This window comes from Bufo bufo, chromosome 3, assembly GCF_905171765.1.
Source record: "Bufo bufo chromosome 3, aBufBuf1.1, whole genome shotgun sequence".
In the NCBI taxonomy this organism is placed as follows: Eukaryota; Metazoa; Chordata; class Amphibia; order Anura; family Bufonidae; genus Bufo; species Bufo bufo.
This window is the reverse complement of record NC_053391.1, coordinates 441,600,083-441,625,578: the sequence shown is the minus strand read 5'-3', so window position 1 is coordinate 441,625,578 and position 25,496 is coordinate 441,600,083. Positions and strand designations below refer to the sequence as shown.

Here is a 25,496-nt window from a genome sequence, read left to right as displayed (position 1 = left end):
GTGACGTTGGTGGATAGAGCGAGACATGATGTCCCAGATGTGCTCAATTGGATTCAGGTCTGGGGAACGGGCGTGCCAGTCCATAGCATCAATGCCTTCGTTTTGCAGGAACTGCTGACACACTCCAGCCACATGAGGTCTAGCATTGTCTTGCATTAGGAGGAACCCAGGGCCAACCGCACCAGCATATGGTCTCACAAGGGGTCTGAGGATCTCATCTCGGTACCTAATGGCAGTCAGGCTACCTCTGGCGAGCACATGGAGGGCTGTGTGGCCCTCCAAAGAAATGCCACCCCACACCATTACTGACCCAATGCCAAACCGGTCATGCTGGAGGATGTTGCAGGCAGCAGAACGTTCTCCACGGCGTCTCAAGACTCTGTCACGTCTGTCACATGTGCTCAGTGTGAACCTGCTTTCATCTGTGAAGAGCACAGGGCGCCAGTGGCGAATTTGCTAATATTGGTGTTCTCTGGAAAATGCCAAACGTCCTGCACGGTGTTGGGCTGTAAGCACAACCCCCACCTGTGGACGTCGGGCCCTCATATCACCCTCATGGAGTCTGTTTCTGACCGTTTGAGCAGACACATGCACATCTGTGGCCTGCTGGAGGTCATTTTGCAGGGCTCTGGCAGTGCTCCTCCTGTTCCTCCTTGCACAAAGGCGGAGGTAGCGGTCCTGCTGCTGGGTTGTTGCCCTCCTACGGCCTCCTCCACGTCTCCTGATGTACTGGCCTGTCTCCTGGTAGCGCCTCCATGCTCTGGACACTACGCTGACAGACACAGCAAACCTTCTTGCCACAGCTCGCATTGATGTGCCATCCTGGATAAGCTGCACTACCTGAGCCACTTGTGTGGGTTGTAGACTCCGTCTCATGCTACCACTAGAGTGAAAGCACCGCCAGCATTCAAAAGTGACCAAAACATCAGCCAGGAAGCATAGGAACTGAGAAGTGATCTGTGGTCACCACCTGCAGAACCACTCCTTTATTGGGGGTGTCTTGCTAATTGCCTATAATTTCCACCTGTTGTCTATCCCATTTGCACAACAGCATGTGAAATTGATAGTCACTCAGTGTTGCTTCCTAAGTGGACAGTTTGATTTCACAGAAGTGTGATTGACTTGGAGTTACATTGTGTTGTTTAAGTGTTCCCTTTATTTTTTTGAGCAGTATATATATATATATATATATATATATATATATATATATATATATATATATACACATATACATACACATATACATACACATATACATACACACACACACACATATACATACACATACATATACATATGTATACACTGCTCAAAAAAATAAAGGGAACACTTAAACAACACAATGTAACTCCAAGTCAATCACACTTCTGTGAAATCAAACTGTCCACTTAGGAAGCAACACTAAGTGACAATCAATTTCACATGCTGTTGTGCAAATGGGATAGACAACAGGTGGAAATTATAGGCAATTAGCAAGACACCCCCAATAAAGGAGTGGTTCTGCAGGTGGTGACCTGACCACTTCTCAGTTCCTATGCTTTCTGGCTGATGTTTTGGTCACTTTTGAATGCTGCCGGTGCTTTCACTCTAGTGGTAGATGGGACAGAGTCTACAACCCACAGAAGTGGCTCAGGTAGTGCAGCTTATCCAGGATGGCACATCAATGCGAGCTGTGGCAAGAAGGTTTGCTGTGTCTGTCAGCGTAGTGTCCAGAGCATAGAGGCGCTACCAGGAGACAGGCCAGTACATCAGGAGACGTGGAGGAGGCCGTAGGAGGGCAAAAACCCAGCAGCAGGACCGCTACCTCCGCCTTTGTGCAAGGAGGAACAGGAGGAGCACTGCCAGAGCCCTGCAAAATGACCTCCAGCAGGCCACAAATGTGCATGTGTCTGCTCAAACGGTCAGAAACAGACTCTATGAGGGCCCGACGTCCACAGGTGGGGGTTGGGCTTACAGCCCAACACCGTGCAGGACGTTTGGCATTTGCCAGAAAAAACCAAGATTGGCAAATTCGCCACTGGCGCCCTGTGCTCTTCACAGATGAAAGCAGGTTCACACTGAGCACATGTGACAGACGTGACAGAGTCTGGAGACGCCGTGGAGAACGTTGTGCTGCCTTCAACATCCTCCAGCATGACCGGTTTAGCATTGGGTCAGTAATGGTGTGGGGTGGCATTTCTTTGGAGGGCTGCACAGCCCTCCATGTGCTCGCCAGAGGTAGCCTGACTGCCATTAGGTACCGAGATGAGATCCTCAGACCCCCTGTTAGACCATATGCTGGTGCGGTTGGCCCTGGGTTCCTCCTAATGCAAGACAATGCTAGACCTCATGTGGCTGGAGTGTGTCAGCAGTTCCTGCAAGATGAAGGCATTGATGCTATGGACTGGCCCGCCCATTCCCCAGACCTGAATCCAATTGAGCACATCTGGGACATCACGTCTCGCTCTATCCACCAACGTCACGTTGCACCACAGACTGTCCTGGAGTTGGCAGATGCTTTAGTCCAGGTCTGGGAGGAGATCCCTCAGGAGACCGTCCGCCACCTCATCAGGAGCATGCACAGGCGTTGTCGGGAGGTCATACAGGCACGTGGAGGCCACACACACTACTGAGCCTCATTTTGACTTGTTTTAAAGACATTACATCAAAGTTGGATCAGCCTGTAGTGTGTTTTTCCACTTTAATATTGAGGGTGACTCCAAATCCAGACCTCCATGAGTTAAAAAATTTGATTTCCATATTATTTTTTTTGTGATTTTGTTGTCAGCACATTCAACTATGTACAGAACAAAGTATTTCAGAAGAATATTTAATTAATTCAGATCTAGGATGTTATTTTTGTGTTCCCTTAATTTTTTTGAGCAGTGTGTGTATGTATATGTGTGTGTGTATGTGTGTATATATATATATATATATATATACACACACACACATATACACACACACACATATCTGTGTGTGGATGGATATGTATATACAGACCCAATGAAAATGAAAGAATTTATGAATGCTTGAATTTTATTTTTTATAATGTAATCTTCATTGCTCACCAGTTGAAGGAGTTTTTGTTGTGGCTAGAACAGTGTTTTTTGCAAAATAACCAAGGCACTTAATCAAAAATACTTTATTTTGCAGAGAACACAATGATCAGAATTAGAGAACATCGATGACTAGCACAGAGAAAGATTACAGCTCCATTTTTGAAGGTCTCTCAGCTGACCTTTTCATTATTTCAGTGTTTTCAGTTTCAAGGAACTGCTTTTACTTATTTTGCTGTGTGGGGTGGGGGGGGGGGGGGGGGCGGGCATTGAAAATTGCTGGCTGATTTAAGTGGTGAATGCAGAGAAGGAACCACATGTTGTGGAAGATGGTTCTGATGAACATTTGCATTCACTCTGCCATGTAGCTGTATAAGAGGCCTAACGCCTGCTGCCAAAAACGTTCTCCAAACCATAACACTACCCAGGGCTCCAGACAAAAAATATATATATCAAGGAGCCATTGGCTCCTAACCTGAAAAATTTAGAAGCCAAATGAAATTTTTAGTCGCCAAATTTAAAATGCATATAAATATAGCTGGGATGCTTAGGACTAGGAGCATGGGGTTTTCTAAGCTACAGCCCACGCAGTTAAAGGGGTTGTCCATGACCTGTCAGACTAGCCAGATTCACGTTGGTAATCCCCTAGGTGCTGGGCCCTGGCTCATTCGCTTCCCGACCTCCGCTGCTTATCTTGCGTTTCTCTATGAAAATGTTAGACTGCAGTGCCATCAAGACGATCACTGGCCACAGTGGAGATCTGCTTCCCTTGCATTACGTGACCATTTAACATAATGCAAGGGAAGCAGACAGGAGTCCATGGGTGCAGCCACTGGCATCTAATGTGTATGAGGACCTTAGTCCGGTCACAGTCGCTGTATCGGGTGTCGCCCCTCTTCAGGACTATCAGACAGGGCAGAGGGCGGCTTCGGCTGTGACCGGACTATCAGACAGGGCAGAGGGCGGCTATGGCAGTGACTGGACTATCAGATACGGCAGAGGGCGGCTATAGCTGTCACCGGACTATCAGACAGGGCAGAGGGCGGCTATAGCTGTCACCGGACTATCAGGGGGCTGACTGTAGGGACTGTCACCATGTCCCCAAACACAGCAAACACTCCTGACTGAACGTCACCTCCGCCCCACTGGCCGTATCCAGCACAGTAGGGGTTGTCAGAGGCACCTTTCAGAGAAAACTCCAGTGGGACACTTTACCTAGCACTGTGGCCCCTTGTGTCTATGGACTGGTGGGGACCCCAGTGTGAGAAAACCCCTTCTTTGCTGTAACACATGGCAGTTATGATGCACCCAGGATTGTAAAGGGATACTATAAAATAAGATAAATAAGATATAGTAAAATACAAATACAAAAAAAGTTAAATCTCCAGGAGAGCAGAATTACATACATAAAAAAAAAAAGTGTGGTTTTAATTAACCACTCAACAACAGCCCCCCCCCCCCGAGCAGCCTCTGCAGTACATGATCTAAACCTGGAGATCACAATGCTGACATGTGGGAGGTTTCACAGGATCCATCCATCTTCGGCTACAAGGCAGACTTACTATGTAACCTCAGCGCTGAAGGTTAAAACCACTGTGTCAGAGCCAGCATGAAATCTAAGCTGAGCGGCTTCATGACCTATTTCAGGGCAGAGGAGACAGAGATTCCATTAAAAAGAGCCCAGCCTCTGCTCGCCAGTCTCGTTACCTGGTATGTGGAGGCCGCATCGTGCTCGGCAGAGGCACAGTCCTGAGGCAATGTGTCAGGGGGAGCACTACACTATACATTATAATGCACGGCGCAGAGTGGACACAGGACTCCAGAGCTCCCCGACATGTCTCCAGTGAACGGGCGGCTCTGACGAATCAGTGGGAGGAGCTCTTCTCACCGACCAGACCAGCAGATTGTAATTCGCGGGTTAGACCTGGCAGCCAATGGCGAAGTGGGTAGGCGCGGCTTTCTCCTGACACCGGAGCGCGTTGGCTAAGTGTAAAAGGAACCACAGAAGAAAAAGCTGGCGCGCAGCAGACTCCTTGAAAGCCTTTTTTTTTTCTTAGAGACAGAGCAGCAGAAGTTTTAGGCGCATATCGCGACAAGACTACAAAGTCTTGTCGCCATTTTCTAATTCTAAGTCGCATTGGCGACCATTTTGGTCGGCATCTGGAGGACTGCTGCCACCTCCACCACGTTTGATTGACTTGACTTTTTTTTTTTTTTTGTTTATTACACCCTTTGGGTTCAGTTTTTCCCCGGTTTGACGACGAGCATAATGTTTTCCATATGACCCAAATGAATTGCTTTCATCACTAAAGTGAACTTTGGAGCACTCCTCCTCTGCCCACACAACTTGCTCCTCAGCCTTTTAGTCTAGGCTTTTGATTCTGTCTGCTCATGAGAGGTTTGGTCACTGCAGAGTGGGCTTTCAGTCCGAATGCTCTTAAATGTTTAGACTCTGTATGATGAGACAGATCCTTAACCTGTTCAGTGCTGATGGGTGAGCAATTCCAGCTGCAGTGCTGAACTGCTAGGTCATTGAGAGTCTCCACGTTATCCTGTCCTCTCTTGCATTTGTCTTTAGTGGACGACCAGCCTACTTGGGGGGTTTGAATCAGTTTGTTGTTGTAAAGATGCAATATTCTAGAAATCACAGATTTGGAACGATCAACTTCTCTTGCTGTTGCTAATAGGGTCATCCTATTGGCCTTTATCTGGACCACCTGCTGCTAGGGGGTTTCAGTCACTTTAGAACGGCTAACCATCTTGCAAAGCCAGTGAAAATTGTAAAGTTAGGCTTCCAGTTAAATAGGGCTTCTGGGCTTTTAATATTGATGACCTATCCTCAGGAGAGCTCATCAATATCAGATTGGTAGGGGTCATACACCCGGCACCCCCGCCGATCAGCTGTATGAAGGGAAGGCACACGCAGTGCACGCGTGCCGCCTCCTGTCTCTTGTCGTGCTGCTGCTATGTCTATGGCAAGCAGGAAGAGAGATCAGCTGGGTGTCGGACCCCCGTCGATCTGATATTGATATCCTATCCTGAGGATAGCTCGTCAATATTAAAAGCCTAGAATACCCCCTTAAGGAAATTGGCACTGGGAGATATCTGAAAGTGTTCTCTAATTTTGATCAGTGTTCTTTTTCAAATATCTCATTGAAGTTTTTTATACTGTGCTTCAGAATATATGGGACTAATGAAATATGTGGAAAATACTGCTCTTTTACTCCTATTTGCATCATTTCAAATAGGACTACACAGTGACCTTGACATTTAGGAAGTTGTATGTTCTCTAATTTTGATCTCCAGTGTGTGTGTCTCTATCTAATATTTTAAGAAATATCCCTGTATAGGCTTTTTACACGTTTTCTACAGTTATGGTCTATCTATCATTTATTCCTCCATTTCTGTAAATTTTCATTTCTGCAGCCAAATCTGTCCATTACAAAAATGTTATCCCATCTGAGTGCATCATTTACAGTATTGCAGTTGAGGTGGCGTTTTTACAGTTTTTTTGCCCCATTTTTCTTGTGCTTTCTTTGTTCTAAAATGGAAAATAAATAGCAGCGATATTCCTGGTCATGTGATGCGTGCGCACACAAGTGCTCTTGTAAGGAGCAATGGGATCTGCGATCGTCACATGACCAAGACCTGGAAGTAAACTGTGAAGATTTCTATTAAATGCCTGTAAGCAGAGAGCTTTAACCCTTAAGCCACAGTGCCATAATAGTATGTCGCTGTAAGTGTGTCCGCACCATCCCTAGCGGGTACCAGCTGTATTATACAGGGTGGCCGATGAAAAAGTAGCCCGCAACCAATCGCAGCTCAGCTTTCATTTTTTTCACAGCCCTATAGGAACTGAAAGCTGAGCTGTGATTGGTTGTCTATAGCTGGCAATGAACACTGAGGTTCCCAAGGAATGACAACAAGCAGAGGTCTTGAAAACTGTGACATTGACAGTGAAAGTATATTGGAATATTGTGTAACTTCTCAATGCAGCAAATACGCTTTGTCTGCTGAAATGTTTCATTTATAATTGGAATAAATAGTGATTGCCATGAGTTGCTAGTATTACTGAGCAGACCGGCTATGTTACCTCATCTGCGATCTCCCCGCCAAGGCTGCAGTACTGACAGCAGTGATTTACATCTTCTGTATAGCAAGTGCATTTATAAGCATAATGGGTTGTCCAGCTGTATAAACTATGCTCTGTATCTTTATCGGTATTGAGCAGGGTTTTTCTCTGTACAATATGCATGAAATAAATATCAAATGTTTACACTGCATTCCTACCCCAAATCACAAGGTAGAATATGGATGGGTAATTATACGGTATGCATTTCTACTGCTCATCTGTTGCAGTGGCATGAGAACAAGAGGGAAAAATCTGATTCCTACCACTATCTTAAAGGGAATGTCTGGGGATTTATATTGGTGACCTATAAGGCTACTTTCACATGAACATTTTCCGGTATTGAGATCCGTCATAGGGTCACAATACCAGGAAAAAATCGCTACCGCTTTGTCCCCATTTATTGTCAATGGGGACAAAACGTAACTGAAAAGAACGGAATGCTCCAAAATGCATTCCGTACAGTTTTCATACCAGAGATGGGATGCGGAGCAAAACGGACGGATCCGTTTTCTAGGACACAATCTGGCACAATAGAAAACTGATCCGTCCCCCATTGACTTTCAGTGGAGTTCATGACTGATCCGTCTTGGCTATGTTACAGATAATAGAACCGGATCCGTTCATAACGGATGCAGATGGTTGTATTATCAGTAACTGAAGCGTTTTTGCTGGATCCGGCTAGTGTGAAAGTAGCCTAACCTATACCGGGTTAGGTTATCAATAGCTGATCTTCAAGGGTCCGATACCTCGCACCCAAGGTGACCACCTGTTCAAAAGTGGCACCAGAGCTCTGCCCATTGTGTAGTGGATGGAGCTGGCTACTGCAGCATTAAAGTGAATGCGAGCAGCACTACCCATCACATATTAATGGTCTATCCTGAGGATAGGCCATAAATGTAAAAATCATGGACTTGCCTTTTAAGAATGTGTTTAGACAAATTATGCCCAGAATGTACGCTGCAAAAACCTGCGCGAGTCTTGATATCCCCTTTGCTGCTGGAGAATGCGCCAGAGAACTGGCGTAAATGAAGATCCATTTGTTGTGGCTGCTGGCCATGCCCCTTCCTGACCTTGTCACACCTCTTTTTGGAAAAATACTTTTCTGGCACAAACTAAAAATGAAATGATCTCCCGCCATGTGCGTTCTATGTGGGATTTGCTGTGGGTTTTACGGTTTGCATACCAAGGAGAATCTGCAGCATAATAGCCATGCTGGAAATATAAAAACTCCACAGTATGCTCTCTAAAAACAAAATCTAAAACTCCGCTGACATGTGTTACGTCCTGAAAACTGCAATGAATCCGTCTGTAGATGGGTCTGTTCGGTAGCTTGTCCTGAAGTTTTAAAGGGAACCTGTCACCGGGATTTTGTGTATAGAGCTGAGGACATGGGTTGTTAGATCACCGCTAGCACATCCGCAATACACAGTCCCCATAGCTCTGTGTGCTTTTATTGTGTAACTTGCAACCAGAGTTGATACATATGCAAATTACCTGAGATGAGTCCTGTCCCTGACTCATCTCAGGTTCATTTGCATATGTATCAAATCGTTTTTTTGACACAATAAAAGCACACAGAGCTATGGGGACTGAATATTGCGGATGTGCTAGCGGTGATCTAGCAACCCATGTCCTCAGCTCTATACACAAAATCCCGGTGACAGGTTCCCTTTAAAGCAGAATTTCATTCATATTGAGGGCAGAGAAGAGGCAAGCTGGTTAAGATGACTTTTTCAGCCATCTTTACCTTTATTTTTATTTCTATTTTTCCTAATCTATCATCACCATACTCCCATTTCCAAGCAATTGGTGCCCTTAGTTTTGACTCCCCAATATTCTATTCAGACCATGCAATGTTGGGGGGTGCCGATTCTCAATAGGGAGTGAACCAGAGAACGGTGTACGCGGAGTGGTCGCACCAGGCGCTCTGAACTAACTTACTCATGCCTTGTGTACAGGCTGCAGTACTTGGCCAATAGGGATATAGTGATGTGGCCTGGGTTGGTTGCATTAAGCAGATGTCCCCGGTCTGCTGAGGAAGTGGTATAGCAATGCTGGTAGTAGTAGTACCTAATCTCAGATATTCATAAACATGGGAACTAATAATGTACTGGCTCTTCTCTCGCAGTGACTTGGTCAATGGGCTTGTGGCTTTAATGAACAGCAATGTCAGCAGTCCTGTGAATCTGGTAAGTATCCCTTTCTGCTGTAATATTAATTTGAAACAAAGCAAATAAACGTAATATAAGGTACTGTAAGTTCAGTTCATTTTGAGCATACTTCTTTTATTCAGTCAGTCGCCCTATGGTAATGAATCATTAAGTGCCGGCTGGGCGTTCTCTTATCTCTAAAGTGTGGTGTTATCAGTGGTCATCCCTTCCTTCCACTCCTGATTGGTGTCTCCTGGAAAGGACATCAACTAAAGCAGAAAACGGCAATCCATGGGACGGGTTTGGTTGCCAACAGTAATGCAAGACATTTCAGTGATGAGAGAATGCTCAGCGGACACTTAAAGCGGCTCTGTCACCTGGATCAACCCTATACAAGCAGGCAGATAGCCTGGTGGGGTTGCTGACACTGATTAAATCAATGCCTATCTTTTATCTGTAGGCGGTAGCATTGTGGAGACATTTGAACTTTTATAAATGTGCTAATTAGCTATTGGCATTCCGGTATTTTGAATGCCGGATCCGGCACTAATACATTCCTATGGGGGAAAATGCCGGATCCAGCATTCAGGCAAGTCTTCAGTTTTTTTCGCCGGAGATAAAACCGTAGCATGCTACGGTTTTATCTTTTGCCTGATCAGTCAAAACGACTGAACTGAAGACATCCTGAACGGATTGCTCTCCATTCAGAATGCATGGGGATATGCCTGATCAGTTCTTTTCCGGTATACAGCCCCTAGGATGGAACTCTATGACGGAAAAGAATAGCGCTAGTGAGAAAGTAGCCTAAGCCTAATAATTGGCGCCACATCTTGGTCTGTACAGATCCGCAATTACCGCAGTTATCTCTATCATTACAGCCTCATTATATCACCTCTGTGTACAGACAACACCTGAATCGCCATTCACAGTAGGTGATATCGCAGCTTATCAGCTCTCTCCTGACCCCTGCACAGGTCACAGACCATACCTAGAAAACTCTCCCTGAGAAGTCAATAAGGTCCCTTCCTGAACATTGTGTCTATGGCCCCATTTTTTTAATGCTGTTAAGAAAAGCAGATTAGAACAAAAGAATATGTGTTACTATCTGGTTTTAACTGGCAGATAACATGTTTGGTGACACATTTCCTTTAAGGGGTTATACCACTTTTAACACTTATCCCCTATACACAGGATAGGGAATACATGTTTGGTCACTGGGGGTCCAACCACTGGCACTCCCATAAGTACAATGCCAAGTACAGTGTTTGCAGCTATTCCGTAGAAGTGAATGGTGCGGAGCACACGCATGTGCACCACTGCTCCGTTCTCATGACCGCTGGGACACACTGTGGATAGCAGATGAGTTGTATTAGTGGCACAACCCCTTTAGAGATTCGTTAGCATATGAGTAAGTGAGAAAAAAAAAAAAGATAATTTTCTCTCTTGTGCTTAGTTTCTGATCACATACATATTTAAACTTCTTACCCCAGCACCTGTTCAGCCATGGTAATGGGTAACCAGATGAGAGACTACCTTTTTAAAGTGGATCTGAAAGTGCTGTCCTATACACAGAGATACAGGCCCACTCTCCTATTAGGTAGACATTGGACCTCTGTAGCATCAGGCTTTTATTTCAAACACCTACGAGAGATGGAATGAGTGCTGGACCATTGTAGAGGGCAGCCTTCATGCAGATCTGGGACAGTAAGGTGGGCAGTACATTGAACTGAATGTTACGTGACTCCTCATCTACAATCTCATTAGTTTGTGCATCATATGTCCATTTACTATTTATTTTTCTAGATAAAATGAAGACTGAATAACCGTAAGAAAAAAGTTTGAAGTTAATCATAAATTCACTTCAGCAGTGAAGTTCGTAATTACAAATTGCAATTACAGATGTAATCTATGTTCTCCTCCACAGGGAAACCCAGAAGAGCACACCATCCTGGAATTTGCCAGATTAATTAAACACCTTGTTGGTGAGTCCTGTACCCCCTTGAGAAATCCTGCCAGTTGTTGATTAGATGAGTGATCAAGCGGTGGGTAATTACCCACCAACCTCAGGGACGGCTGTTGGAGACTTGCTTGTCACCACTGTGCTCTCCTATGCATGCCATAAGGCTGAATTTACTGTCTCTATTTGAATTGTTGATAAATGTCTTTGATAGTATTGATACCACAATTATCGTCAATACGTTGATAATGTTGGAATTATTGCAGTAAAATATTCTGTTGAGCTGTTTGCTTGCATCAAAAAATCTTTTGCAGATGTTCAAGATGTCCATTATTTGAGGTACTCAAGAGAAAATCCCCCCTGTAACATCTGTAGATCTTATAGAGGTGTGCTGACTTGTAAGGCATATTCCCATGTCTTATGACTCAGCCCTCAGGCATGCGATAGAGTTGAGATATGACTCTTGTGCAGGCCACTCTATGGCCTCTTTCACACGGGCATCCCGGATTTGCTCCGGATGCGTCAAGTGTACATTACGGAAAACCGCACAATTAGGCACGCAATTGCAGTTAGTTTTGACTGCGATTGCGTTCCGATTTTTCCGCGCGAGTGCAATGCGTTTTGCACGCGCGTGAGAAAAAACTGAATGTGGTACCCAGACTTCTTTACTGAAGTTCGGGTTTGGGTTAGGTGTTCTATTCATTTTATTATTTTCGCTGATAACATGGTTATAAAGGAAAAAAATAGCATTCTTAATACAAAATGCTTAGTAAAATGTGCCTTGAGGGGTTAAAAAATAAAAATGAACTCGCCTCATCCACTTGTTCGCGCAGCCGCCATCGTCTTCTTTCAGGCCCCGCAAAAGGACCTTTGACGTAAGATCCTTCTATCTTCATTCAGCAGGACCTGCGCTGATGGCACCACGCTCACTACGCGGTGAGCGCGATTACGTCATCAAAGGTCCTTTTGTAGGTCCTGAAAGAAGAAGAAAGAAGACGATGCCGGCTGCGCGAACAACAGGGTGAGGTGAGTTAATTTATTTAATTTTTTTAACCCCTCAAGGCATATTTTAGTAAGCATTCTGTATTAAGAATGTTATTATTTTCCCTTATAAACATGTTAAAAGGGAAAATAATACAGTAATTAGACTTTAATGGGGTTGCTCATCCCTACCATCTCCTAGCAGCCATGTGGAAAAATCTCACCGCATCCGCACTTGCTTGCGGATGCTTGCGATTTTCATGCAGCACCATTCATTTCTATGTGGGCTGCGTTGCGTGAAAAATGCAGAATATAGAACATGCTGAGATTTTCACGCAATGCACAAGTGATGCGTGAAAATCACCGCTCATCTACACAGCCTCATTGAAGTGAATAAGCCCGGATTCAGTGCGGGTGCAATGCGTTCACCTCACGCATTGCACCCGCGCGGAAAACTTGCCCTTGTGAAAGGGATCTATGAATGTCACCTCTGCCATCATTTGGAAGGTGAAGACCAGTAATAAATGTTGGTTGAAAGGGCAAACATACTTTATTACTACTGTAGTCACTACTCCACTGTCCACATGACATACTATTAGCTTATCCCTTGTGTTTAACCCCTTCCCGACATATGACATAATAGTACGTCATGGCGGCAAGTGACTTGCAGCATTTTGACGTACTATTACATCATGGTGATCGGGCGGGCACCAGAGCGGTGCGTGCCCGATCACTGCAGGGGCCCAGCAGTTCCTGATAGTCGGGCCCCTGCTGTATCCGCGGGCATCGCTGTAAAAGCCGATGCTGGCGGTTTAACCACTTCTATGCTGCGGTCAGCGCTGACCGCGGCATAGAAGGTGCATGCGGCGGGTGAGGGAGCCCATCGGTTCCCGCGCTGCTGTGGCGGGGACCGATGGGTGACAAGGCAGCCCGATGCCATGCAGAGGCGGGCAGCCTGCACGGCATCAGGACCTGCATTCTATGGGGGCCTAGGAGAGTGGCACAGAAATAAAGTTTAGAAAAGATAAAGCAAAAAAAAAAGTAGGCATATTAGGTATTGCCGTGTCCGTAACAACCTTCTCTATTAAAGTTTCACATGACCTAACGCCTGAGATGAACACAGTAAAAATAAATAAATAAAAACTGTGCAAAAACAACCAATTTTTTGTTCACCTTGCCCCATAAAGTGTAATAATAAATGATCATAAAATCATATGTACCCAAAAATGGTACCAATAAAAACATCAACTCTTCCTGCAAAAAAACAAGCCCCTGCACAAGATGGTCAGCAGAAACATAAAAAAAATGTGTTCCGAAGATGGAGACACAAACTATTTTTTTTTTTTTCAAAGATGCTTTATTATGTAAAACGGAACCAAACAAAGAAAGTAGACATATTTGATATCATTGCGTCCGTAACCATGATCTACCCTGTCAGATAAATGTTGTAAAAAGTAAAAACGGTGCCAAAACTGCCATTATATTTGGTTACCTTGCCTCACAAAATACGTAATATAGAGCAATTAACCGTAACTGCCAGGGGCGAGATTCTGAGGGGTAGACCTATGCGCAAGCGGACCACAGCAGGAAATCTTCTCCTCGAATATTTCCACACCCCCACCCTTCCTCCCTGGGTCACGCTCAGACACACCCTCCCTCCCAGGAGAGGGTCAGTCCGAGGTGGGGGGGAAACATGACATGAATCTGAAGCAATCTCCCAAGATTGCATCTACGGTGGCCAGCAGTACTTGTTGTATGCATTACCCACTTCCTTAGGCGGAGTAATTGCACTACTTCAGGATACAGTACTTGCCTTATACATTGTCCCCTGCCATAGGTGGACTAAGTACAATAACACTGCTTTCAGTGCCGGACATATACATTCCCCCTTCTGTAGGTGGCGGAATTGCATCTCCGCTGGGTTCAGTACCTGCCGTATGCATTAGCCCCTTCCATAGGTGGCGCAATGACATTATCACTGGTTTCAGTGTGTACTGTATGCATTACTCCCTTACTTAGGAGTACAGGACTCTCCATATGAACTAGTTCCCGCCGTGGGCATTAACCCCCCCCCCCCCTTCATAGGTGGAGTATTTTCCCTACCACTGGCTTAAGTACTTGCCGTATGCATTCCACCTTCCATAGGTAGGTTAATTGCCGCGCCATCCCTTTTTTATAGGCGTAGTCGTGTATTTTCACTGTCTCTCTGTATTCTCTATCCACCACTCCTTCTTATTCTCTGGGAAAGTGGTTCTGCTGGCACTCTGTTTCAGCTACTACAGCGTAATCTCCTACACAGCTGCAGCTTTTACGCTAATGCTAGAGTTCGTGGTCGCTGCAGTGGGACATCCCCCTCAGGTAGGGGTCCTTCCCTGGCGCTAGCTTGGCAGTTGCTCCTTCCAGGTAGAGTTTCAAGGTTAGCTCTACTTAACTGGGGCAGTATGGTACGTGGCTTCTACGGATAGTCTCAGGCCTCCCCCTCAGTTTTGCGCTGACGGGGCAAGCGCTGGCTACTACTGTGGGAGTGGTATTTACGTAACCACTACATACTAGGGTTCTTACTGCACAGCTCCCTCGTCAGGCGGTGGATTCTTCTAGCACTGAATTCGGTGGCATCTGCGGGTGGCCCCCTCCTCTGCTGGGGTATTAGGCTAGCAATACGGTGTGACACCCCTTGCCTGGCTTCCTCCTCAGGCGGAGTTTTTACACAGCCACTCAACCTTGGCTACTTCTGTATAGCACCGGTCTCAGTTGGCCGCTTTGTCACCGCATTGTTGCTGCGCCTTTTTGGCAGAGTAGGTCCCACTCAAAGAGGCGACCTTGGTGTGGTGAGTGGGCTTATGCCTTTTGATCAAAATGTACACTAATGCCTCTTGTACAGCATGCAGTATGGGGGGCTGTGCACTTTAATATAGCGCTGAGAAGCGAGTTAGATCAAAGTATAGCATTGTGGATGTGCTATCCAGTTCTGTTCTTCTCCCCCAGATAAGGAGTTTTTACACAGCCACTCAACCCTGGCTACTTCTGTATAGCACCGGTCTCAGTTGGGGAATGGGCTTTAGACCTAGCCTATTCTTCTCCTTCTGTCTTTTTCCTCCTCTGGCTCATGGTTCATAGCCACCCCGCAAGCCTTGGTAGCTCCTATGTTACTACCTTCCCTCATCTGCATTTGGTACAGGGTATTCGTTTTGTGGCCTTCCATTCCAGATATGCTCCGGTCCCGACTGGTGGGCTGTCGCGCACACCACATCCCTCTTTCTACAGGGAATCCTTCCATTGGTCCTGGGTGTGCTAACGGTATCTACATGAAAGCTTCCCACCTTTCTCTCCCGAGCAAGAGATCCGGAAGAATGCGGCGTGGACGCCCTGATATCTCCTTGGCAGGAGTTCTCGCTCCTTTACGTGTTCCCCCTTTCCTCCTCCTGCCCAGGGTTCTACGGAAGATCAAGATGGAGGGCATTCCGACAGTCTTAGTTGCTCCGGATTGGCCCCGTTGCGTGTGGTACACCGACCTCGTTCTCCTTCTAGGAGACGTCCCTTGGTCACTGCCACTCAGAGATGACCTTCTTTCACAGGGTCCGGTCTCCCATCAGCATAAATTTTTTATTTATTTTTTTCGTTTTACAGCGTGGCTATTGAAACCCCCATTCTGACGCGGAGAGGGTTTTCGGCGGACGTCATCCGCACTATGATTCGGGCCAGGAAGTCTGCATCGCCCAGGATCTTTTATAGGACCTGGAGGTCCTTCCTGGCCTTCTGTGAAAGCCGGGACATCCCCTCACTACGTTTTTTTTTCTCTCCCCACGGTCCTATCCTTTCTACAATCAGGGTTGGACCTTGGTTTGGCCCATAGTTCCTTGAAGGGTCAGGTGTCGGCGCTTTCTATCCTGGGGGACACAGCTTTAACAGCGTCCTCTGGCTTCCCTGGGGCCCATAAAAACCTTCCTTCAGGGAGTGGCACATACGGTTCCTCCTCTACCGCCTTGGGATCTGAATATAGTCCTCTCAGCGCTCCAGACTTCTCCCTTTGAGCCCTTGCAGGAGATCTCACTCTGACTCCTGTCCTGGAAGGTAGTTTTCCTGTGGCCATCACATCCATCAGACGGGTGTCTGAGTTGGCGGTGCTCTCTTGCAGAGAACCCTTCCTGGTTCTTCACAAGGATAGGCAGTTTTCCGGCCCATTGCTTCTTTTCTACCGAAGGTGGTCTCTGACTTCCATATCAATGAAGAAATTGTCCTTCCTTCACTGTGTCCCTCTCCTTCACACCGTAGGGAAAAGGAGTTACATCATTTGGACATTGTCAGGGCTCAGATTTATTTATTGGCAACCTCCAGTCCCTTCCGGCTTACGGAACCCCTTTTTGTCATCCCGGATGGTCCTCGCAAGGGATTGGTGGCCTCCAAGGTGGCAATTGCACGTTGGATTCGGTCTGCAATTGCTGAAGCTTATCACGCCCGGAGCAGGGTTCCGCCCTTAGCTGTCACGGCTCTCTCCACCAGAGCGGTGGGCGCTTCTTGGGCTCGAAGAAATCATGCTTCGGCCGCACAGTGGTGCAAGGCGGCTACGTGGTCCTCCCTTACACACATTCACAAATTCTACCAGGTGCATACTTATGCATCGGCGGACGCTGCTTGGGCCGCCTGGCCTTGCAGGCGGCAGTTTCTTAGATGCCCGCTGGGACGCTTGCTCCCATTGGTCTGTGGTTTTTACCTCCCTGTGGACTGCTTTTGGACGTCCAGCGGTTTCTGTGTCCCCCAATGAATATGGGCGAGAAAACGAGATTTTTTTAGACTTGCCAGTAAATTCTCTTTCTCGCTTTTCATTGGGGGACACAACACCCACCCAGTATTGTTCGGCCACAGTTGCGGCAGTGCTGGTTAGAACCCCGTTGTGGTTCCTTGGCATTGTTGGTGTTCCACGTTTTTTCGTTGGTTAACTTGCCCCTCCTACTGCTTGTACACAAACTGAAGCTCTCTCTCCAGGCTGGAGGGGGTATAGCTGCCATGGGAGGGGCTAACAACTTCTGCCTAGTGTCAAAGCCTCCTAGAGGACATTGCTATACCCACGGTTTGTGTCCCCCAATGAAGAGCGGGAGAGATTTTACTGGTAAGTCTACAAAAATCTCATTTTTGAAAATTGCAGATTTTTCAAAAGTTTTGGTAAATTTGGGATTTTTTCATACATAAATAAATAAATTTTTGACTATCATGAAGTACAATGTGTCACGAGAAAACATTCTCAGAATGGCTTGGATAAGTAAGTGTTCCAAAGCTATTACCACATAATGTGACACATGTCAGATTTGCAAAAAATGGCCTGGGCAGAAGGGCGAAAACTGGTCCGGAGTAGAAGGGGTTAAAGGCTATATACACTCTTGGGTGCATTTTTTTTTTTTTTGATTGTACTGTACACTTTGAGGTAAAATTATTTTTTTAATTGGTCTTTATTAAAAATATGGTGTCCCTTTTTTCTGTACAGAGCTGACATGCTCTAGTAGCACTTTTTTGGATTTCTGTCTTTTCAGTCAGACCAGGCGCAGATGGACTCCTTATCTCTGCTCTCTGACCTTTTATATACACTCATTATAGCTCGGTTCTTATCTTACTGATAAGATTGTGGCTTAAATTAGTGTTTATGACCTCTCAGTAGTTTAGAGATAAGGTTTATTAGATGACTGGCATCAAGTAAAAGTAAAAAGTACCATTCACACAGCTAGACAGTTAACCCTATGTGACAGACAAGTACTTTTAGATTAACCCTTCCGGCATCTTCATTATAGTTTATGGGAACAATTAAACATTTGGTTAATTGAGTAAATTACACAACTAAAAGGAGGAGAGCCACTTGCATGCTTTTTCTTTCTGGAGTATAAATGGGAGAGAAGGTCACCCCGTATCTCCCAATATGTGGAAGTGCAAATGGCACCTATCATATATTTGTCGTATACTTACAATATGCGAAAAATGTCTCGCGTGGTAATACCCCTTTAAAGTTTTTTTTTTCTTGGCCCTTGGAATCTGTTCAGTCTTTGACCAGAGACGGTTATGCATCCCTGCATTGGTAGAATAATGTCATGGGTCGCCGTAACCTTGGACAGTATTATACTGCAGTTGACAATTGCTGATGTTTCATGATTCGTACATTATTAAATGTGTGTTAAGTGTATGTTCTTGATTTATAGGGAGTGGTGGAGAAATACAGTTTCTTTCAGAAGCTCAAGATGATCCACAAAGGCGGAAACCAGATATCAAGAAGGCCAAGCTTTTGCTTGGGTGGGAACCTGTGGTATGTAAAGTGGGACATAAACCTATGTGATTTATATGAGTATGACCTGTTTTCCAGTTTCTGTATTCTGTGAAAGGTTATAATTTCCTTTTTTTATTTTTATTAATAGCAGTGAAAATGGTGCGTGTTATCAATTCCGTAAAGAGGATGTTGTAGACGGCTCCTTACATTAACTTCTTCCAGACCGCTTATGTGACATATGTGGGCGTTGCAGGAGGGGGGAGTATGACCTGTTATACAGCTTGACCCCCTGAGATGCCGCTGATTGAGGGGTGCTCCTTCTGACCTCTTATCAGGACCCCTACAGTGAAATAGCAAGCAGGGTGTCAATTGGTTGCTATGGCAGCTTGGGGCCTTTTTAAAGGCTCCCAGGCCTGCCATTATAAACTGCCTATTAAGCCTTGCCAGCAGTAGTCTATGCTATAAGCGATCAAGAGATTGCATGCTAGAAAAAAAAAGTTTGCACAGTGAACTCTAACAGAAAAAAATTAAAATGCTCAAATCTCTGTTTTTTGGTGACCTCATCTTCTGAATTTTTTTTTAATAAGAAGTGAGCAAAATGTCCAATGTACTTCAAAATGGTACCTGCAGAAATTGAGCTCTCACATACCTCTGTAGATAAAAAAAAAAGTTACAATATGGTAATGCAAATTTTTTTATTTTTTTTTCAAAGATTTTATTTCTTTAAAAGTTGTAAAATATTGACAAAAACAGTTTTGGTTATGACTGTAATTCTATTAATGGTGGACTGGCCATAGACCCTACATAGAAATTTCCTGATGGCACAGGGGGCAGCTCAAGCCCTCCCCAAGGCTGCCAACTGGGTACATATCAATCTGATCTTTTCAGCATTAGTTAATGCTAGGAGCATCACATAATTATGCACCTGGCCAGTGGCCACAGCACTATGATACAGTTGAACACTGTGGTGGGGGTGGCAGCAGAGGTCGCAAGAACGCATGTACAAGAATCATACATGCCTGTTCAGGCCATTTTACTCTCTGAAAAAAAGTCTAAGGCCTCTTTCACACGGGCGTCCCGGATTTGCTTCGGATGCATCACGTGCACATTGCGGGAAAACCGCGCGAGTAGGCACACAATTGCAGTCAGTTTTGACTGCGATTGCGTTTCGATGTTCAGTTTTTTCCGTGCGAGTGCAACGCTCGTGAGAAAAAACTGAATGTGGTACCCAGACCCGAACCCAGACTTCTTCACTGAAGTTCGGGTTTGGGTTGGGTGTTCTGTAAATTTTATTATTTTCCCGTATAACATGGTTATAAAGGAAAATAATAGCATTCTTAATACAGAATGCTTACTAAAATGTGGCTTGAGGGGTTAAATTTTATTTTATTTTTTAACTCACCTCATCCAATTGATCGTCCAGTTGGCATCGTCTTCTTGCTTCTTCTTTCAGGACCTGCAAAAGGACCTTTGACGTAATCGCGCTCACCACTTGGTGAGCGTGGTGATGTCAGTGCAGGTCCTGACGAATGAAGATAGAAGGATCTTTTATCTTCATTCAGCAGGACCTGCGCTGACGTCACCACGAGGTGAGCGCGATTACGTCATCAAAGGTCCTTTTGCAGGTCCTGAAAGAAGAAGCCGATGCCAGCTGCGCAATCAATTGAATAAGGTAAATTTTTTATATTTTTTAACCCCTCAGTCCACATTTTAGTAAGCATTCTGTATTAAGAATGCTATTATTTTCTCTTATAACCATGTTATAAGGGAAAATAATACAGTGAACTTACTTTAATGGGGTCTGGGGTTGCTTTCATCCCTATCATCTCCTAGCAACCCTGCGTGAAAATCGCACCGCATCCGCACTTGCTTGCGGATGCTTGTGATTTTCACGCATCCCCATTCATTTCTATGGGGCCTGCGTTGCTTGAAAAACACACAATATAGAACATGCTGCGATTTTTCACACAACGAACAAGTAATGCATGAAAATCACCGCTCATCTGCACAGCCCAATTGAAGTGAATGGGTCCGTATTCAGTGCGGGTGCAATGCGTTCACCTCACGTGAAAGGGGCCTAAGGCGTACCAATATGCCTTAGACTTTTCTGCCATTCATCAGCGTGCAGTGGGAAGCTAGCGGGAGTTGTAAGCAGGAGGAGCTAGCTTCCGGGCAGTTGTTGTGCTCGGGAGAGCAGGGGGAGAGGTGCGAGCTAAAGAGGAGTGGTGGAAAACGATAGCACCAACATCCAGTGCAGAACAAGGTGACAGAGCAGAGTATGATGTATCGATGTGTGTGATCATCACAAACTGATAGTGGAGTCTGTTCAGCTCTGTTCCTGACTATGATGAAGTCGGTTCAGTTTCCGTTCGGGATCCTGTATTTTTACCACATAAAGTCCTACATGCAAGGCTTTTTTGTCTGGTCTTTTTGACAGAATCTGCAACAGAGGCCCTGAACACAGCCTCTGGACAAGTGTAGACCTATGTATTATGTACTTGAATTATTGCAACTTTCATACTCCTCGGGTAACAATACTCCTCAAAAATAGTAAGAGAAGTATTTTTACTGTTCCTGAAAAATGTTGTGTGTCCTCTGGGTGGAAATATTTTGTGCTGCATTGTGGTGGTTAGTTCTGCAGAGGAGGAATTTTGTGCTTCATTACAGTATTGCAGGCCCCGTCTACTTGTGTTACCCCACCTTCTATCAATTTGGACCCTACGACATGCACATTTTCTTTTCTAGGGCTACTTTTAAGTTCCCAGTCCCCCCCTGAATTACAAATAATTTTCCCCCCTCTTTTTTAAAAATTTTTAATAGAAGTTATGGAAACTTTTAATGGCGCTATGAAAAAAAACCCACTACTTTTGCCGCCCAAACAAACAAACAAACAAGCCTGCATACAGAAAAGTAAAAATGTTATGGCTCTTGGAAAGAGGTGAGGCAAAAATGAAAATTGTCCTAGTCCTAAAGGTTAATAAAATAATGACCTTGAACTGAGCACATCACAGGCTAGTGGACTTATTACTCAATGTTCTGGTTGATTTGGTGCAAGTTCAGAAAGCTACGGTAACATTGTCTTTCTCTCCCAATTTTCTATCTTCCCAGGTTCCACTAGAGGAAGGCTTGAATAAAACAATCCACTACTTTAGCAAAGAACTTGAATACCAAGCAAACAACCAATATATTCCTAAGCCGAAACCGGCGAGAATAAAAAAAGGTAGAACGCGACATAACTGAACACTCCATACAGAAGAGAGGCTATCTTGATGGTTTACAGGATATAATTTTTGTTCTCCCTCTCCCCTTTGTTTCTTTTACAAGAAAAGAGAGACTCCTGAGGGGGTATCATGAAGAATAAAACTGGAATTTCCCTATGAAGCTTGCTTTAAAGGAATGGATGTGCCTAATAATATTGAGAACTGCAAACATTGCCTTGCACTTTTTAAATTTGTCTTTCTATGTACAGTAGTGTAGGAAATACATGGAAATCTCCACATTTTATATATCTTGCTGTGACTGTTTTTGACCACTGTCTAAGGACAGGTCAGCCCTATTGCTGGTGGTGGGGCCAGCTAAAAATCACCATTAAGTCCTTTTTCAGACTCTGCTGAGTACAACGGGTTTCAATTACTGGTTTCGTTTTGAAGCTGAAGCTAAAAAGGAGATTAAAAAAATGCCAATTTTATTTATATATGTTTAAAAAAAATATGGTTTGTATTCTATGCATTCTATGCATTATACGGTGGCAGCCTTGTCAGAGTCCACTCTTACATACTGCCAATTTAGCTATACCCCTTGTCAGGTAAAGGGGTTGAAGAGTGTGAAAAGATACATATGTGCTGAAGCTTTGTGTCCTTGTTGGTTTTTCTTTGTTTTTGTTTTTTTATTGTTTTTACTTTAAACCAGATCTTTGTTCTCCTCAGTGTTCACAAGGCTGTAAATTTGAATTGAAAAGCAGCTATTATAAATAAGAATATTTTGAATCACTATTGTGTTGTCAGGTGTACTCTTGGATAAAGAAAATAAAGTATTATCAGTTTATGGTGGTTGAATATGCTATTTTAATAAAATAAGAACAAGAGGATCTGCTGTTGCTTTTTTAGCGCATCCAAACATGATATGCTGTCTTATAGTATTGATTCGCCCAATGCCTCCAGTTTGCATTGGTACTTGACTGGGGCCAAACAATAACTAAACTGTCACATTTATACCTATGTTACTTCCTACAACAGATATATAAGTGTTCTTGTGCTATCGGAACTGGTGATACATGGGCTGCTGTATTGCATCATCGTCGTTCATCTGCAGTAAGAGAATGATGACTATTAAATGAGTTTGTGCAGCAGTTCTACTAAATTAACTCAAGCCTTTTATATTCTTAAGAAAAAAACTCCTACTGTGTTATGCCTAGAACAGGACCAGAGGGCATAGTGCATGACACAGGCATTCAAAGACCAAATCCCCCACCTCTTGGGAATCAGTACTAGGCAGAACACAGGACTGGAACTAACACTTTAAATGGAACAGTAGGCATAGCTCTGTTGTGTAGTGGGCATGCTGGGTTGGGCTATTTTTACACTAGCGGCAGGACGGATCAGACAGGCTGTTCACCCTTTCGGATCCGTCCTGCCGCAAATTTGCCGTGCCGCAGGACCTCAGCTCCGTCCCCAGTGACTATAATGGGGACGGGTGCGGAGCTCCGGCAGTGCACGGCGAAAGGCCGCCAGGACTAAAAGTACTGCATGTCCGACTTTTTAGTCCGGCAGCCTCTCGCCGCGAACTGCCGTGCTGCGCCGAAGATCCGCCTCCGTCCCCATTATAGTCAATCGGGACGGAGCGGTGGCACAGCGAAATATCGGCAGGACGGATCCGACAGGGTGAACAGCCTGTTGGATCCGACCTGCCGCTAGTGTGAAAGTACCCTTACTGTCTTGATGCTCTCAAAAAGAGAAACAATATAAAATATTGTAATTTGATACCTTTTAATGGCTAACTAAAATAAATTATTTTATAAGGCAAGCTTTCGAGGCTCTGAGATCCCTTCAGGCCAGGAATGAAAAAAATCTATAAAGAAACATGGATATACTCAGGAAAGAACAGAGAGATGGAGTGGTACATTGCAAAACACCATCAAACAAAGGAATGGTCTTATTATTCCACCTTTTCTGTTCTTTCCTGTGTATATCCATGTTTCTTTAGAGATTTTTTAATTTCTGGCCTGAAGAAGGGACCTCAGTCTCGAAAGCTTGCCTTATTTATTTTAGTTGGCCATTAAAAGGTATCAAATTAGAATATTTTATATTGTTTCTCTTTTTGAGGACCGTGCTCTTACAGGCAGCGAACTAAGAGCCTGCTCTGTGCTCTGCATTCTCGCACAGTCTGTCCTGCAGTGTCGTTTAGGAAGACGGATTGCATGTACAGCAGCCATTTTAACTCCTTCACTGATTGTCCACAAAAACAAAATTAACCATTATACAGTTGCAAGAAAAAGTATGTGAACCCTTTGGAATGATATGGATTTCTGCACAAATTGGTCATAAAATGTGATTTGATCTTCATCTAAGTCACAACAATAGACAATCACAGTCTGCTTAAACTAATAACACACAAAGAATTAAATGTTACCATGTTTTTATTGAACACACCATGTAAACATTCCCAGTGCAGGTGGAAAAAGTATGTGAACCCTTGGATTTAATAACTAGTTGAATCTCCTTTGGCAGCAATAACTTCAACCAAACGTTTCCTGTAGTTGCAGATCAGACGTGCACAACGGTCAGCAGTAATTCTTGACCATTCCTCTTTACAGAACTGTTTCAGTTCAGCAATATTCTTGGGATGTCTGGTGTGAATCGCTTTCTTGTAGCTCCATGTAGCTCTCAGAACATGGAGACACTAAAACATAATTTTTGGGGTTTCAAAAATGCTATTGTGTTAAAGTGAAATGGAAAAAAAATATATATACATATTAGGTATCACCGCGTCCGTAACAACCAGCTCTATAAAAATATCACATGACCTAACCCCTCGGGTGAACATCGTTAAAAAAATATATATAAATGGTGTCAAAAAAAGCCATTTTTGTCACCTTACATCACAAAGTGCAACACCAAGTGATCAAAAAGGCGTATATCCCACAAAATAGTACCAATAAAACCGTCCTCATACCGGAAAAATTGAGCCCCAATATAAGAAAATCGCTCATGGACACATTAAAACATAGCATTTGTGAAACAAAAAAATTATTGTGTAAAACTTAAATAAGAAAAAGTATACATATTAGGTATCGCCACGTCCGTAACGAACTGCTCTATAAAAATGTCACTTGACCGAACCCCTCAGGTAAACGCTGTAAAAATAAATAATTAGAAACTGTGCTAAAACAACAAATGTTTTGGTCACCTTGCCACATAAAGTGTTATAATAAATGATCAAAAAATCATATGTACCCAAAAATAGTACCAATAAAACTGGCACCTTATCCCCTAGTTTCCAAAATGGGGTCACTTATTTGGCGTTTCTACTGTAAGGGTGCATCAGGGGGGCTTCAAATGGGACATGGCATCTTAAAACCATGTGGCGCTCTTTTTCTTCTGTGCCCTGCCGTGTGCCCATACAGCAGTTTATGACCACATGTGGGGGGTTTCTGTAAACCGCAGAATCTGGGTAATGAATATTGAGTTTTGTTTGGCTGTTAACCATCGATGTGTTAAAGAAAAAATTGGATTAAAAGGGAAAATCTGCCGAAAAAGTTAAATAAAAAAATGTGATCTCCTTTTTCTTTTAATTCTTGTGGAACGCCTAAAGGGTTAACAAAGTTTGTAAAATCGGATTTAAGTAACTTGAGGGGTGTAGTTTCTACAATGGGGTCATTTATGGGGATATCCACTATGTAGGCCCCTCAAAGTGACTTCAGACCTGAACTGGTCCTTAAAAAGTGGGTTTTGGCAATTTTCGTAAACATTTTAAGAATTGCTTCTAAATTTCT

General features: G+C 44.2%; 1 protein-coding gene across 3 annotated transcripts in view; it reads left to right on the top strand.

Annotated features, from left to right (window-relative positions):
• The window catches only part of UXS1 (UDP-glucuronate decarboxylase 1), an 86,649-nt gene extending 64,102 nt beyond the window's left edge, over positions 1-22,547 (top strand). Inside the window, exons 12-16 of one of the 3 annotated variants that reach the window (XM_040425057.1) lie at positions 9,299-9,359; positions 11,245-11,302; positions 18,441-18,544; positions 21,614-21,725; positions 21,830-22,547. In XM_040425057.1, coding sequence (XP_040280991.1) covers positions 9,299-9,359; positions 11,245-11,302; positions 18,441-18,544; positions 21,614-21,725; positions 21,830-21,846 — 352 coding nt within the window. In that variant the 3' untranslated portion in view covers positions 21,847-22,547. Of the gene's footprint in view, positions 1-9,298; positions 9,360-11,244; positions 11,303-18,440; positions 18,545-21,613 lie in introns of all 3 variants that reach the window. The other 2 variants (XM_040425055.1, XM_040425056.1) reach the window with 2 other exon arrangements.
• Positions 22,548-25,496: the final 2,949 nt, after the last annotated feature.